Here is a 16,772-nt window from a genome sequence, read left to right on the forward strand (position 1 = left end):
ATTGTGAGTGTAATAATCACTATTGCAGCAATGTATATAAATCGCGTCCTTGTCCTGCACTGTAATGTACTGTAAGTTACTTGTTTCTTGTTCACGTACTTGTTTTATGTACTATGTAAGGCGCTGTGGAACACTTGTGGCACCATATACATAAAAGCTAATAATTATTAATAATACTGTGATCCCTGGTCCTGTATACGCTGGAATTATGACACACAATACACTTTGTATGATGCATATTAAAGCTGGATAAGTGCTATGATTCCTTCTTAATGGACTGGCCACACTCACTCTATAATGAGGCATTGGGAAACCCCCCTCTAGTAATCCTGCGTTGCCCCTGCTGACCTGCTGGATAAATGTCTGGTACCTCCTGCATTGAATGTGGATGTGATTTGAGCCGGTGTCGCTTGTCTGTTACCACAGATAATTCTGTGCAGATGGTGCTGGTCACGATCATTAAGCACCTGTGGTCAGCCTGCACTGTCCATGGTGGGTGGTAATGTCTTCTATGAGGTCCCGGTACACATGTGACACCGTAGATGGAGGAATGTTGAATGTCCGCACAACTCCGGAAATGGAATGTCTCATCCGTCGGGCACCCACCATCATGCCCCTTTCAAACCCTGATCATTTACGTCCCCTTGCCCTAAGTAGCCTAGCCAGTGTTCATACTGACTCATGAGATGTCAGATTACAACTGATGCAGGTCTGGGCTTTTCCAAGACGTCACAGTATGGGGACGCCATCTACCATCACCTTTATATATTGCGATCCCATGACTATTGGCACCTTTCTCTGTGGTGCACTGGCACAATAGCCTCTGGTATTGGGCATGCGCGGGTCTCTGGTAACATGGCCCCCCTATCCTCAGCAGCAGCTCCCCACCAAAGAGCAGGTGAGATGCCGGGGTAAGGGGGTTTGGGTGGCAAGTAGGGCTGCTTACCATCTGAAATAGGTCCAGTCCGGCTCTGACTGTGGACAAATTATTATTATTACATTTTATTTATAGGGCGCCACAAGTGGTACGCAGCGCCGTACTTACAGTACAGGGTACACAGAACATTAAACGCTCTATTGTCCGATCACTCCACACACTCATGCTACACAAATACACCATGTCTTAGCTAGAATAAAGAGACTGAGACATTGCATTGCGGTGAAAACGGGTCAGCTTTTTATTATCATACTAAATCATAAGACCTATTTATATAACTACTACTATTTAGTATATCTCCTAACTGTTAATTAACTGTAAAGAAAAATGGTGGCGGGGACGTGGATGGCTTACCGCCTAGCAAAAATTTGCAAACTACGGGCCTGAACAGCCCGCCACAAAATAAAATATCGGGACCAACTGCCGCTTTACCCCTGCAACTCGCAAGGTCTCAGGCCTTCTGCCCGACCTTGCGGGGATTACAACTTGGGGAGCCGCCTTGCAGCAGAGGGGGACCGTACCCACCTGGATCAGTGGTAATCACAACACCCTCACGTCCGCCCCAGCCACACGGGCAATCCCCCAGGAGCCAAATGAAGTACAAAACTCCTCGCTCTAAATACAAAAGGCCATACAAGACCAGCCACACAAGGACACAGTCCGCCACCGCCACCATTACTAACTTCAACACTAAGAACTACTCGTCCAAACCCCTCAATACTAGGACTAAGGACCTCAATCAGAGTCGGTCGCGAGCGCCGATGCGCTCGTAACTGACTCGATGGTTTGGCCTGCGCACGCGCAGTGGCCGCACTGTGCGTGCGCAAGCCCTGGAGCGACAGAGAAACTCTATCGCTCCGGAGCTCGTTACCAAAGGGGCGGCTGTCGATGTTGATCGACAGCTGCCCCGTTTGGTAGGCGAGCCAGGGTAGTGGTTTCCAAAATGGAGGCGTTCCTTTACGAACGCCTACCGTTTTGTGGGTGACCGCACTTACATCATCAGTGATGTCAGTGGGGAGCTTCCTGCTCCATCAGAGCAGAAAGCTCCCTGGGGCTTACGAGTGCCCAGACCCTACCCTAGGATCTGGTCGTAAGTCCCGATGGTTGCGATTATGATCACCATCGCGACCATCAACCTGGTCGGTCGTTAAGCTGTGGGTGGTAACCCACAGCTTAACGATTGGCAAGGAGGCGGCCGTTCAGGATGCAAGCGGCCACCCTGATTCTGTACAACCGCTTGCATCTAACGACCGCCTCTGAATGAGGTCCTAAGTTCCGAACAAAAATCTCCATCTCTCCCCTGGAAAGGTGCCCCCCATCAGCTCTAAAGAGGTGCCTATCCACAAAGGCAATATTGGAATGCCTAACCACTGTGCCCCCTCTTTCTATGACAGCTCTGCCCACCACGGAATTAATCCATCGCCGTGACAACTCCACCGTCCCAGGACACTCATCCCCTCTCCAAAAGAGCCTAGCTACAATCTCGGACCAAATGATCTGACATAAAGGTCACCTGTCAATCAGCGCAACCAGCTCCCTCCTCAAGGTCATGCGCAAGACAAGACATGTCTGAGCCGTCAGATCATTGCCCCCTAAATGTATAACCAGAAATCGGGGGTACCTGAATCTGGCCATGGTGTCCGTGAGGACCTCCTCCAACTGAGCCCACCGCATATCCCGGTGCCCCATCCACCGGACATGTGCTAGCTCTGGGAGCTCCCTAGCAGAAAGGAGCACCTCTGACCTAGACAACCAAAAGACATATGAATGATTCATTTAGGCGACATCCTGGCAGGAAAACTTAAGGGGAAATAGATTAATATAGAGTCACAAGATTACGCCAATATGCGAAGCAAGCAAATTTAAAACTAAGGGATGTGTTACCATACTAAAAACTAGGCCTATTTAAAAATTTTCCTGACACCTAACATGAGGGTTGATTGGGCAGGATAGGGATCCCAACTTGGCCTGAGGCAAAAACACAAAACGTCCACCGGTTGGCAGAAGCCCAAGTTAAAACCAATGATAAAACAAAAATTCCTCAAGACCCCCACCTAGGGCGAGTAGCTAGTCCCCAAGTACATTGGCCCGAAGTTAGGCATAACCTAAGGTAACAACACCCAACCCCCGAACAACCGCAGCGCCTGAATTCCGACCATGCCCCCTGTCATGGAACAAGCCCCTCTGGGCCAATGCATGACCGAATGGGCCGAAATCAGCAGGCACGACCCAGCAAGCAGGTGCAACGCCCTCATTGCCCCCTAAAACACTGGGCTGGGAGAAACCCACCAGCCCAAGGACAGGAAGAGAACACCAAGGAAACCCCCGAGAGGCTGCCGAAACTTGTCTGTGACTCCCCCGGTGAACCCCTGGGCGCAAAAAACAAGAGAGCTTTGCTGCATTGCACCCTGCACACTGCGTCCGCGAACAGAAAGTCTAATAAGAGGGGACACGGCTCCCACCAGAAACCGGGATCCCCCCACCATCCTTTCAAGGGGGAAGCCGCTGGCCGAGTCTCGCGGCCCGCCAACGGCCACTGTCCAGAGTAAGAATCATTAAGCCAGATCTTGCCTCGAGACCTCTCCCACAACAGGTACTGGTTCCAAGGCTCCCTTGAGGCAAGGTACGTCCTGTAGGTCCCAGGGGCCAGGGACCGATGCGCTACTGCCTCCAAGCTGGACGAATCACCTGCCAGACATAATCGGGACATAACTCACCGACACTGTCCACCAAATGGGCAAGCATCTTAAACCTCGCCCAATCAAAATGTGAAAGCGCATCAGCAACTTCATTATCAACCCCAGGGACATGCCATGCGCGAAACTCAACATTAAATTGCAGGCAACGTGATATAATTTGCGCAATGACTCTAATGGTGGGCAAACAAGAAGCTATTAATCGCCTCAACCACTCCCAAATTATCATACCAAAATATAATCGCCCGATTCTACAAATGCCACCCCCAAAGCTCCAGTGCAACCATAATTGGGAAAAGCTCCAACAGTAACATGTTCCACCCAGCTAGAGGGCCAAGGAGCAGTGCACCAACACCCCCCAAGGAAAGTGCCAAAGCCTGCAGAGCCCGCCGCATCTGTAAATAGCTGCAAAGTTACGTTGGAGACTGGTGGAGCAGACCAAATATGAACTCCATTGAAATTATTCAAAAAGGAATCCCATATCACCAGATCTCGACGTATCTCCCCAGATAAACGCAAGAAATTATTGGGACTGCACGCCTTGGCTGTCAGTCTCTCCAATTTCCTGCAAAAAATCCTGCCCACAGGGATCACCCTACAAATGAAATTAAACAAACCCAGAAGCGACTGAGCCTGCCTCAACATCAGCTTACCCAACGACAGGGCCAGAACAATCTCATCCCACAAGCGCCGAACCTTCTCTCCCGGCAACTGACTGAAAAACCCTCCGCCGTGTCAATTTCGATACCCAAATATGAAAGCCTAGTGGAGGGGCCTTCTGTCTTGTCAGCTGCTATAGGAACCCCAAAAACCGAAAACAGCGCGCCCACGTCTTCCAACAACTTCGCACACCTAAGCGAACCCTGAGGGCCCACCAGCGCTATCCCCGGCTCCCGAGACCCCGTAGACAAGCACCAATGTAAAAAGGAGCTAAATGTCTCGAAATAGGCACACAAGATTGAACAACCCATAGGTAAACACTGTCAAAATAAAACCTATCGCCGAGCTTAAATCCCATCAAATCAAAAACCCCCTGGGGAAGAGGTAGTGACCTAAACGCCGACTCAATAACCACTTTGCACATCAGGGCCCCCTTACTAAAGGAACAAACCAAGTCAAGCGCGTCATCAAAGGACTGATAGACCACCCAACATAGCTCTTCTGGAATAGCATCGTTCACAGACAGCCCCTTTGGGTACGAAAGGTGTTGAATAAAGCAAAATTTCCCCGATGCCTTTTTGGAACCACCCCGATTGGTGATAACACCAGCCCCGGAATTGGAGGCTCTGGAAACCCGCAACAATCCTCCCCAACTCTACCTCCTTGCTGACTTTCACCCTTAAAACCGCCGGCATGTCATGAGCTGAACGAAGGTTACGACCTGAACCACCCTGAACAACACTTACTACGGGGAGCTGGAAACCCACTGTAAACCCCTCACGCAAGAAAACGGTGACATCGCAAAGCGGAAACGCATCCAACCATGATGCCATCACCTCCACCTGAACGGGTGTGGGGGTTCTACTTAGAGGAGGGGGCCATGGGGATGCGGCTTGCATTACCTCCCCCGGCCGCAACCCCTGCGGGCTCCCAGTGCACATTGACCATTGTTGAAAGCAAAGCATTTGCCATGCCCCAACTTAGAGCCTGACCCCCGAACTGGCCCCCCGGCTACCGCCGCCTGACCACTGAACCCCCTATGATAGGGAACCGCATCCTGTTGCAAATGCTGTGGCTGAGTAACATCCAAGAAAATCTTGACGCCTTTGGTGCCAAAGTCTATCACCTCCCTGCCATGCTGCTTTCCACTAAATTGTTTGCCGTAAACCCTCCAAGCGCCGCCCCTGGAATTACTAAAAAAAGTCATGTATAAGATACAAGTATCTGATGACACACATGTGCTCGTCGGGCCGTGTCTCCAAATAACAAGAGGCGAAGATGTACATATTCTTCAGCCAGGTATGATAGGACATGTATCCGTCGACCCCCATCCCACTTCTGGGACCCCGCACACAACCCATAAGTCCTGCAATCTGACCCATGTGGGACATCCACCAACCTGCCCCCACTGTGGGCCCAGTGCGAGGCAGGGTACTACCCACAGATGCAGCCCCCTCAGAATAAGCAGGTGAACTGCTTTCAGAAAAGGCCACCATGTCAAAACCATCCTCAAGATGGCGCGCAGTCCTCCTCTCCATGACCTGCCTAGTGACAAACCACCGTCCGCCTCCCTGAGCAGCTTGTGCGGACAATGCCAGGCTCCTTACCGAGCCCCGGGGCGAACGGGAGGCGGGTTCCACTTCCCGCACCCCACCAGACCGCGCAGCCTGGGGTCCAGCCATCACGTCCACGTCTGGGCGGGCCACCGGTCCACCTTTCCTAGCCCTTGTGCGCTTCACTGTGACGGCCGCCGGGACCGCTGAGCCAGAGAGGCCTCTAATAGCTGCCTGGTTGCCAGCACTTGCGCGGACCCTACCCTGCCCCGTAATCACGGGGCCCGAACCAGTCCCGCTGAACTCTACACGCCAGGAGCCGCCGCACCACCCTCCGCCACGTTCATTAGATACCGGGTGGGAATGGCAGCAGAACGCCGAGGACGATCAATAAGGGACTTCCTCAGCCAGGCATGAAGCAGGTAATAAAGAGAATAATACAGTGAAAGAAAGAACAGAGATGAAAGGAGGAGTGGGAAAAGAAAATGGGGGGGGGGATGTGATCAGGAAAGAAAGCTGGAAAGATTGAAAGAGAAAATACAGGGTGAGAAAGATAATAATGACAAGGAAAACAATATAGATAAAGAGGTTCTATGAAAAACACAGGACAAATACAGACAAATACAATGAGTTTAACTGCACAATAAATTGACCGTACGTCACCGTCAGTCTCCTGTAGATAAGAGGGAGAACTGATGTCTGTTGTCCCATAAAACATATGGGTCAAACTCCTCCCCCTAACAACCAAACTCCCCATTGGCCTACCTTAAAACCTAAGCACCACCCACCTTCAAACTGCTAACCCTTTGTATCCCGGAGTGTGCAAAGTGACGGACTAGAGGTTTGTGTCACTCCGGTCATATAGGAATGACCTCCGTGGTCTTAGATTACAATACAGTGACCACAGTATAAACAGAGCACAAGTAACAAATAGCAACACAATTCTCCATACACAGTACAGCTGGGAAGGTGAAGGCTGTCATAGAAGTGCTAGAAAAGAGGGCTGTGTGACAGTGAGGAGGAGGCCCCTACTCCCAAGAGCTTACAATCTAGGGGGGAGGGGAGACAGATGACATGAGGCATGAGTGTGTAGATGGGGACCTGAGTGCAGGAAGTAGGCAAGTTAGAGATGGCTGAGACAGGAGGGACAGAGGACCTAATTCAGAGGCACTCGCTCTGAATGAGGGCGGCCGCTTTGCTTTTTAAAGATCATCGCGACCATCGGGGCTTGCGAGGAGACCCTTGTGGTAGGGTCTCCTCTGCCGCAAGCCCCAGAGAGCTTCCGGCTCTAACAGAGCCGGAAGCTCTCCCACTAACATCCCTGGTGATTTCAGTGGGCCGGCTACAAAACGCCTCCGTTTGTGAAGCCCCCCCCCGCCACGACTACAAAACGGGGCGAGCTGTCAATCACCATCGACAGCCGCCCCCTTTGTAGTGAGTTCCGGAGCGAGAGGATTTATCTCTCACTCCGGGGTTTGCGCATGCGCAGTGCGGCCGCTGCGCGTGTGCAGAGGCAAACATCGACCCGCTTGCGAGCGCTCAGGCGCTTGCGAGCAGGTCTGAATCAGGCCCAGAGACCTGGTAACACGGTTATTTGGGGGAATGGTATGCTTTGATGAACAGGTGGGTTTTCAGTGCACGTTTGAAGCTCTGCTAGGTCGGGGAGAGCCTGATGGAGCGAGGGAGCTCATTCCAGTGTAAGGGGGGCTGCATGGGCAAGATCTTGGATACGAGCATGAGATGAAGTAACCAGGGTGGAGGAGAGGTAACAGTCATTGGCAGGGAGGGAGTGTGTAAGGAGATGAGGTTGGGTTCTGTAACGTTATCGTTTACTTCTATCACTGTCTGTCACCCACATCATCTGGTGTAACCCGGGCGCAAATGCTTCTGTTGTATTCTTCCGTAAGGACAGCGCATATTCTATTCTTGCAGAGCTGGACGCACCCTGAAATGCCTCCTGTTTTGTAGCTGCACAGAAAACCTCTGTTATTGTGGGTGCATTTCCCGCCTATGTTTTGGACATAATTATTGTGCACGAGAGTAACCGCTTCATGCTTCTCTTTCCCTGTGACACAGATACTTCTTTACCAGTATCCAAAACAATATATATTGGACGAACGTTTTACAGGACGGCTGAAATGGGACGGGAGTAACCACTCTGATGACCTGCAAGACATGTCCATACTTATCACCAATGTCACCTATGACCACCGGGGGGAGTATATGTGCAGAGTCAACCGCACACTCACCTTTGAAAGCCATGAATATAACACCAACGTTACCAAATTCATCCAGATAACCGTAGTGGACAAAGGTGAGTGACAGTGCTGGAATCTGCTGTATGGTCACAATTCTGTGCTAAGCTTTGTGTCTTCATCCATTCTGGAGTAAGCAGATGGGGATTTATATCTTATTGGGGTGCAGCTGGCATTACATCATGTCACCATGTCTGTGGATAATAGTGTTTCCATCCATAGATGTGACAGACTGCAGGGTAAGGCAGGACGGGGTGTGCGGGTGTCACACAGAGGACCTCATTCAGAGGCGGTCGCACGGAGCGATTGGACGTACCGAGCGATGTTTTTTTCAACTGCGAATGTGTGTACCTGGCAGTGCGCGTGCGCAAGCCTGTCTTCCTGACCGCAATCCTCTTGCTCACTAGTCACTATGAGGTCGTAGCTGTGATTGACATTTTGTGCCATTTGTGGGTGGTTACAGGGGAAGGTGCTTGTGAATGGGTGAGTGGCAGGCTTGCCTACCCTCCCGATTTGGCCCATGCCTCCCGATTTTCGGGTGCCGCTCCCGGCCCCCCGGAAAGGCAGGCAAGCCTCCCGGAAGTGTCACACCCTCCCCACCTCCCCCGTGAAAAAAACAGAAATCCCCGCAGCGGGGGGCCCGGTGACGCGATTCGCGCAGAATCGCGTCATCGTGACCCCGCCCCCTGCTTCATAATGCCGAAAATCACGGCATTGTGAAGAGGGGGCGGAGTCACGATGACGCAATCGTGCAGTTCCGCCCCCAGCTCCGCCCCCAGTGTGACCCAAAATGGCCGCCCCACCCCCGGCTCCGCCCTCAATGGCCGGGCCCCGCCCCCGCTATTAGCCGACAATCAGCTCCCTCCCGGAAGGCTGGAGCTGATTGTCGGCAAGTATGGTGAGTGGTGGTGCGCACGCAGGCGTGGTTGACCTTAAAAAGGGCGTTTTAAGGGCGTGCATATATTACTGAGTGAGTCATCACACACGTCATCTCGTTGCAATAATGATGCTACTGCTCGCAGAGCTAAGGGTAGCCCAGGGTCTACCGTAAGCCTTGCAAGTGCTGGCGATGGTTTCTGCCTCAACCGATGTCTGTAGGCAATTAACAATGTAACAGGTGTTAATCGTGCTGACGTAGGTTGCCGCCTGCGACCGACTCTGAATTAGGCCGTAGAGATAGGAGGTGTGCTTTCATTGTTGTGGGTGTTTCCGCGCTTACGATGTGCTTTGCGACTGAGCGCTCGTTTTGCATATTCTCGATCACTTTGGGTGCGACCTATCGCTCCCGAGCGACCGCCTCTGAATGAGATCCAGAGAGTGGACAATATATGTGTAGTATATAATATCTGGCACGGATAACGGTACTTATCTGTGCGGTTTGTTCACGCACGTCTGCACTGAGCCAGTGGCGCACAGTAATTATTCATGCGCCATCACAGCACTGGGACGTCTTGTGGGCTCTGTGCCTGATTCAATACAGATCACGATTGCGATCGCAGCGTCAAATATCTGCTGATACCTGCCAGCCGGCATAAAGACGCCCATTGCTGCTTTCTCACATCTGTCCAATGCCGCACTCCTGCGTATACATCGGTAACATCCACGCACATCGGGCAGTCACAGCCACAGACACTGCCAGTCACCTCGCACGCAGAGGGCTCTCAGGTAATTTATGCACGCCCGGGAAACGGCATTCAAATGAACAGACACTCCACTCGCCCGTCACCACCCCCAAACACTGACATCCTGTCACTCACTCTGCGATGGAGTCCTCTATGCGTCAGTAATTGCAGTGCGGCTTATACGCATGTGTGATGGCAAACAATCGATGTGCGTCTGTAGCTGCGCTTGCAATCAGTACTGAATAAGACCCTCTGACCCTACCTTCTCTGACACTGCTGCCCTAGGGGTGCGGAGCCGATCTAGCCCTCTGGTGTTCACAAGGAACTGCTACAGGGCATTATGGACGCAGCTTCAGAGGGCGAGCAGGTCATTGCCCTCTATGGTAGCACAGAGAGAGGCGGGTAGAGGGAAATGATGAGAGGCAGCCACTAGTGTAAGTCTGGCACAGATGGAGCAGGCACTAGTGTAAGTCTGGCACAGATGGAGTAGGCACTAGTGTAAGTCTGGCACAGATGGAGCAGGCACTAGTGTAAGTCTGGCACAGATGGACTAGGCCCTAGTGTAAGTTTGGCACAGATGTAGCAGGCACAAGTGTAAGTCTGGCACAGATGGAGCAGGCACTAGTGTAAGTCTGGCACAGATGGAGCAGGCACTAGTGTAAGTCTGGCACAGATGGAGTAGGCACTAGGGTAAGTCTGGCACAGACGGAGTAGGCACTAGTGTAAGTCTGGCACAGATGGAGCAGGCACTAGTGTAAGTCTGGCACAGATGGAGTAGGCACTAGTGTAAGTCTGGCACAGATGGACTAGGCCCTAGTGTAAGTCTGGCACAGATGGAGCAGGCACTAGTGTAAGTCTGGCACAGATGGAGTAGGCACTAGTGTGTCTGGCACAGATGGAGTAGGCACTAGGGTAAGTCTGGCACAGACAGAGTAGGCACTAGTGTAAGTCTGGCACAGATGGAGTAGGCACTAGTGTGTCTGGCACAGATGGAGTAGGCACTAGGGTAAGTCTGGCACAGATGGAGCAGACACTAATGTAAGTCTGGCACAGATGGAGTAGGCACTAGTGTAAGTCTGGCACAGATGGAGTAGGCACTAGTGTAATTATGGCACAGATGGAGTAGGCACTAGTGTAATTCTGGCAAGACGGAGTAGGCACTAGTGTAAGTTTGGCACAGATGGAGCAGGCACTAGTGTAAGTCTGGCACAGATGGAGTAGGCACTAGTGTAAGTCTGGCACAGATGGAGTAGGCACTAGTGTAAGTCTGGCACAGATGGAGCAGGCACTAGTGTAAGTCTGGCACAGATGGACTAGGCCCTAGTGTAAGTTTGGCACAGATGTAGCAGGCACAAGTGTAAGTCTGGCACAGATGGAGCAGGCACTAGTGTAAGTCTGGCACAGATGGAGCAGGCACTAGTGTAAGTCTGGCACAGATGGAGTAGGCACTAGGGTAAGTCTGGCACAGATGGAGTAGGCACTAGTGTGTCTGGCACAGATGGAGTAGGCACTAGGGTAAGTCTGGCACAGACGGAGTAGGCACTAGTGTAAGTCTGGCACAGATGGAGTAGGCACTAGTGTGTCTGGCACAGATGGAGTAGGCACTAGGGTAAGTCTGGCACAGATGGAGCAGACACTAATGTAAGTCTGGCACAGATGGAGTAGGCACTAGTGTAAGTCTGGCACAGATGGAGTAGGCACTAGTGTAATTATGGCACAGATGGAGTAGGCACTAGTGTAATTCTGGCAAGACGGAGTAGGCACTAGTGTAAGTTTGGCACAGATGGAGCAGGCACTAGTGTAAGTCTGGCACAGATGGAGTAGGCACTAGTGTAAGTCTGCCACAGATGGAGCAGGCACTAGTGCAAGTCTGGCACAGAAGGAGCCGACACTAGTGTAAGTCTGGCACAGATGGAGTAGGCACTAGTGTAAGTCTGGCACAGATGGACTAGGCCCTAGTGTAAGTCTGGCACAGATGTAGCAGGCACAAGTGTAAGTCTGGCACAGATGGAGCAGGCACTAGTGTAAGTCTGGCACAGAAGGAGCCGACACTAGTGTAAGTCTGGCACAGATGGAGTAGGCACTAGTGTAAGTCTGGCACAGATGGACTAGGCCCTAGTGTAAGTCTGGCACAGATGTAGCAGGCACAAGTGTAAGTCTGGCACAGATGGAGCAAGCACTAGTGTAAGTCTGGCACAGATGGAGTAGGCACTAGTGTGTCTGGCACAGATGGAGTAGGCACTAGGGTAAGTCTGGCACAGATGGAGCAGACACTAATGTAAGTCTGGCACAGATGGAGTAGGCACTAGGGTAAGTCTGGCACAGACGGAGTAGGCACTAGTGTAAGTCTGGCACAGATGGACTATGCACTAGTGTAAGTCTGGCACAGATGGAGCAGACACTAATGTAAGTCTGGCACAGATGGAGTAGGCACTAGTGTAAGTCTGGCACAGATGGAGTTGGCACTAGTGTAATTATGGCACAGATGGAGTAGGCACTAGTGTAAGTTTGGCACAGATGGAGTAGGCACTAGTGTAAGTCTGGCACAGATGGAGTAGGCACTAGTGTAAGTTTGGCACAGATGGAGCAGACACTAATGTAAGTCTGGCACAGATGGAGTAGGCACTAGTGTAAGTCTGGCACAGATGGAGTAGGCACTATTTTAAGTTTGGCACAGATGGAGCAGGCACTAGTGTAAGTCTGGCACAGATGGAGTAGGCACTAGTGTAAGTCTGGCACAGATGGAGTAGGCACTAGTGTAAGTTTGGCACAGATGGGGCAGACACTAATGTAAGTCTGGCACAGATGGCGTAGGCTTTAGTGTAAGTCTGGCACAGATGGAGTAGGCACTATTGTAAGTTTGGCACAGATGGAGTAGGCACTAGTGTAAGTCTGGCACAGATGGAGTAGGCACTTGTGTAAGTCTGGCACAGATGGAGTAGGCAATAGTGTAATTCTGGCACAGATGGAGTAGGCACCAGTGTAAGTCTGGCACAGATGGAGTAGGCACTAGTGTAAGCCTCGGGGAGGAGACAAAGTAGGCAAGTATGTACTGAGTAGAAGTCACCATCCTGATTTATGTAATGTCAAACATACAAGTCGTCAGATTGCGCACAAATTCATTCTGTGCCTTTCAGCAGTAACAATCAGGACACCTGTGCAGACTGAAAACAGTTTGTGTGCAGCATCGATCCTGTGTCTGTGTGCAAATCGATTTCCATTACATTGGAAGACTTTGAGTGGAAAGTCGCCAGAATTTCGTCAGATACTTCACGTCCTGTTACATTCCTCCCTGAATATTTTAGTGCTGGCAAAACGAGAGACCCGTCATTTACACCAGTGTTAGTATAAATAAAAGACACCGTTATCTTACACTTATTGCCCTATCCATAACTCACATTTCTAAAAATAAAAAAACTGATACCCCTCAAACTGAAATATCGGCTCGATCACGAATGGAATTATAGAGTGATAAATGAGTTTTCTCAGTCAGCGCGGATCAGATCCAGTATGTCCTGATTACTACTAATGTCTGTGATAAGTTACATTTTATTTTAACGTTTAACAAAATTTTTTACCCACTATAGTTATATCCCCGGGGCAAATGCAGGGTTTCTAGAGGTAGTTATATCCCGGGGCAAATGCAGGGTTTCTAGAGGTAGTTATATCCCGGGGCAAATGCAGGGTTTCTAGAGGTAGTTATATCCCGGGGCAAATGCAGGGTTTGTAGAGGTAGTTATATCCCGGGGCAAATGCAGGGTTTCTAGAGGTAGTTATATCCCGGGGCAAATGCAGGGTTTCTAGAGGTAGTTATATCCCGGGGCAAATGCAGGGTTTCTAGAGGTAGTTATATCCCGGGGCAAATGCAGGGTTTGTAGAGGTAGTTATATCCCGGGGCAAATGCAGGGTTTCTAGAGGTAGTTATATCCCGGGGCAAATGCAGGGTTTCTAGAGGTAGTTATATCCCGGGGCAAATGCAGGGTTTCTAGAGGTAGTTATATCCCGGGGCAAATGCAGGGTTTCTAGAGGTAGTTATATCCCGGGGCAAATGCAGGGTTTCTAGAGGTAGTTATATCCCAGGGCAAATGCAGGGTTTGTAGAGGTAGTTATATCCCGGGGCAAATGCAGGGTTTCTAGAGGTAGTTATATCCCGGGGCAAATGCAGGGTTTCTAGAGGTAGTTATATCCTGGGGCAAATGCAGGGTTTCTAGAGGTAGTTATATCCTGGGGCAAATGCAGGGTTTCTAGAGGTAGTTATATCCCGGGGCAAATGCAGGGTTTCTAGAGGTAGTTATATCCCGGGGCAAATGCAGGGTTTCTAGAGGTAGTTATATCCCAGGGCAAATGCAGGGTTTCTAGAGGTAGTTATATCCCGGGGCAAATGCAGGGTTTCTAGAGGTAGTTATATCCCGGGGCAAATGCAGGGTTTGTAGAGGTAGTTATATCCCGGGGCAAATGCAGGGTTTCTAGAGGTAGTTATATCCCGGGGCAAATGCAGGGTTTCTAGAGATAGTTATATCCCAGGGCAAATGCAGGGTTTCTAGAGATAGTTATATCCCAGGGCAAATGCAGGGTTTCTAGAGGTAGTTATATCCCAGGGCAAATGCAGGGTTTCTAGAGGTAGTTATATCCTGGGGCAAATGCAGGGTTTCTAGAGGTAGTTATATCCTGGGGCAAATGCAGGGTTGCTAAAGGTAGTTATATCCCGGGGCAAATGCAGAGTTTCTAGAGGTAGTAGCAGGGTCTTTCGTGGACTCTTGCCAGATCCCTGCTGTGCCTGGAAATGGCGGCGCGTGTATACGCTGCGGCTGCACTTACCGTTGGTGCCGGTGATGGCGATTCCTATGGTCCGGGTGTCCGTGTGTTGCGCGCTCCGGATGTGGTGTGGTTGTTCCTGTTCCTGCTTGTCGGAGTCCTGTGTGGTGACGGCGGCCGGTGTGGGATCACATACCCCCGCGAGGTGCTCCTTGGTCTCCGCCTGACTGGAGTTTGGAGTGGAGTGGCAGGTTCCGGAGCTGGTGGAGTGGAGCCGCTTGCAGGAGCTGTTGGGTCCGGCGCAGAGGCTGTGCAGGTCTCTGAGGGAGGTACAGCCCCGGGTAACCCCTCAGCCACAGGCATTGTGGGTGGAGCGGGGGTGGCTGGGATTGCTGCCGCTTCTGGAGCTTGTGTGTCTGCTGCCCCTGGAGTTACTGTGCCTGCAAGCGTGGCGGCCCTGGATGGGTCTGTCGCAGCTGGGGTGGTGAGTGGTGGCTGGTCTGGAGACTGGAGTTGTGAGAAGAGCCATGTGCACGGCAATGGAAGTAGAGATTATGGGGGTGGGCAGCGCTCTGGAGGGGGGCATTTCTGGAGACTCGGTTATCCCTGGAGACGCAGGCAGGGTTGGAAGAGGCATCGGAGGAGGGAGAGGAGGCAAAAAAGGGGTAAACGAGCTGGTACTAGAGCCAGGCTCAATTTATGTTTTATCAAACCCCCTTTGCCTAGCTTATTTCTAGCAAATGTTCAGTCCCTGACTAGTAAACTGGACGAATTACATGCAGTTCTTTCATACATGAAGCATCTGGAGTCCTGCTCTGTATTAATTTTTACCGAGACTTGGCTAAATGACTTAGTTCTGGATACTGCGGTCTCTTTTGGAAACAGGATTCTGTTCAGAGCAGACAGAACTTCTTCATCAGGGAAAAGTAGGGGTGGGGGGCTGTGTTTGTATGTCCTGCGTACCTGGTGTATTGATGCTATCTGTATTGGTAATCATTGCTCAGTGGATATTGAATATCTGTCTGTCAAATGTAGACCCTTTTATTTGCCCAGAGAAGTTTCGGTGGCAATTATCATTGCCGTTTATATTCCCCCTCAGGCTAATGTGACAATTGCCCTGGGAATTCTTTACGAGGAAATTGCGAAATTACAATCTGTGTATGTTGAGGCAGTTTTTATTATAGCAGGTGATTTCAATCAAGCTGACCTGAGGAAAGTATTGCCTAAGTTATATAAAAATGTATCGGCTCCAACTAGGGGCATGCGTACCTTGGACCAGGTGTATACAAACCTCAAGTCAGCTTATGAAACTGTTGTTTGCCCCCATATTGGCAGATCCGATCATATGTCCCTGTTTCTCATACCTGTTTACAGGTCATTAGTTAGGAGAGTGCGACCGGTCAGACGTCTGGTAACTATATGGCCGGAGGACGCACTGACTAGATTACAGGATATGTTGGAATTCACAAACTGGGATTTGTTTATTGATGAGAGTAGGGTAAATGGCGATATAGATATTGACTCTCTAGCATCATTGATATTAGGTTACATCGGTTGCTGTACGGATAGTGTTACAGTAACAAAGAGTATTAAAATATTTCCCAACGTGAAGCCTTGGTTGAACGGGGAAGTTCGATCTCTACTCAAGGCTCGTGATAGAGCGTTTAAATCTGGTGATTTAGAAATGTTGAAATCTTCCAGGTGTGAATTGCAGAAAGGTATTAGGAGGGCTAAAATTAGTTACTCCGCAAAGATTGAAGCTAGAAGTCATGATAACAGGAATCCGAGAAGCCTGTGGCAGATGATCCAGGATATTACTGGTTGTAAAATAAAAAAGGAGGTGATTAGCAATGACAATAATCTATTAGCTGAAGATTTGAACCTGTTCTACTCTAGGTTTGATCAAGAGAATAGTTTTTCTGTTACGCCCCAAATTCCCCGGGTGGGGGAGTCTCCTCTTATGTTGGAGGAGTATGATGTGATTAAATGTCTACGTCGGGTTGATTTGTGTAAATCAGCCGGCCCGGATGGGATTAGCGGTAAAGTCCTCAAGGGGTGTGCAGACCAGTTAAGTTGGATATTAACGGTCTTATTTAATTTGTCCCTTTTTAATTGTGTAGTGCCGAGATGTTTTAAGAAGGCAAATATTGTTCCAGTTCCAAAAAAGGGGGTAGTAAAATGCCTTAATGATTATCGCCCAATTGCACTAACTTCATTGATAATGAAATGCATTGAAAGGCTGGTATTAGGACATATTCAATCTTTTTTCCCAGTAGATTTTGATCCTTTTCAGT

The 16,772-nt window shown here is 50.3% G+C and overlaps 1 protein-coding gene across 1 annotated transcript in view; it reads left to right on the forward strand.

The window, feature by feature from the left end:
• SCN1B (sodium voltage-gated channel beta subunit 1) overlaps positions 1–16,772 on the forward strand; it is a 117,845-nt gene that overhangs the window by 92,193 nt on the left and 8,880 nt on the right. Inside the window, exon 4 of the mRNA XM_088480869.1 lies at positions 7,923–8,160. Within this exon, the coding sequence (XP_088336995.1) occupies positions 7,923–8,160 (238 nt within the window). The remainder of the gene's footprint in view (positions 1–7,922; positions 8,161–16,772) is intronic.

The sequence above is a fragment of the Taudactylus pleione genome, unplaced genomic scaffold (assembly GCF_031769625.1).
Source record: "Taudactylus pleione unplaced genomic scaffold, aTauple2 ptg000257l, whole genome shotgun sequence".
Taxonomy (NCBI): Eukaryota; Metazoa; Chordata; class Amphibia; order Anura; family Myobatrachidae; genus Taudactylus; species Taudactylus pleione.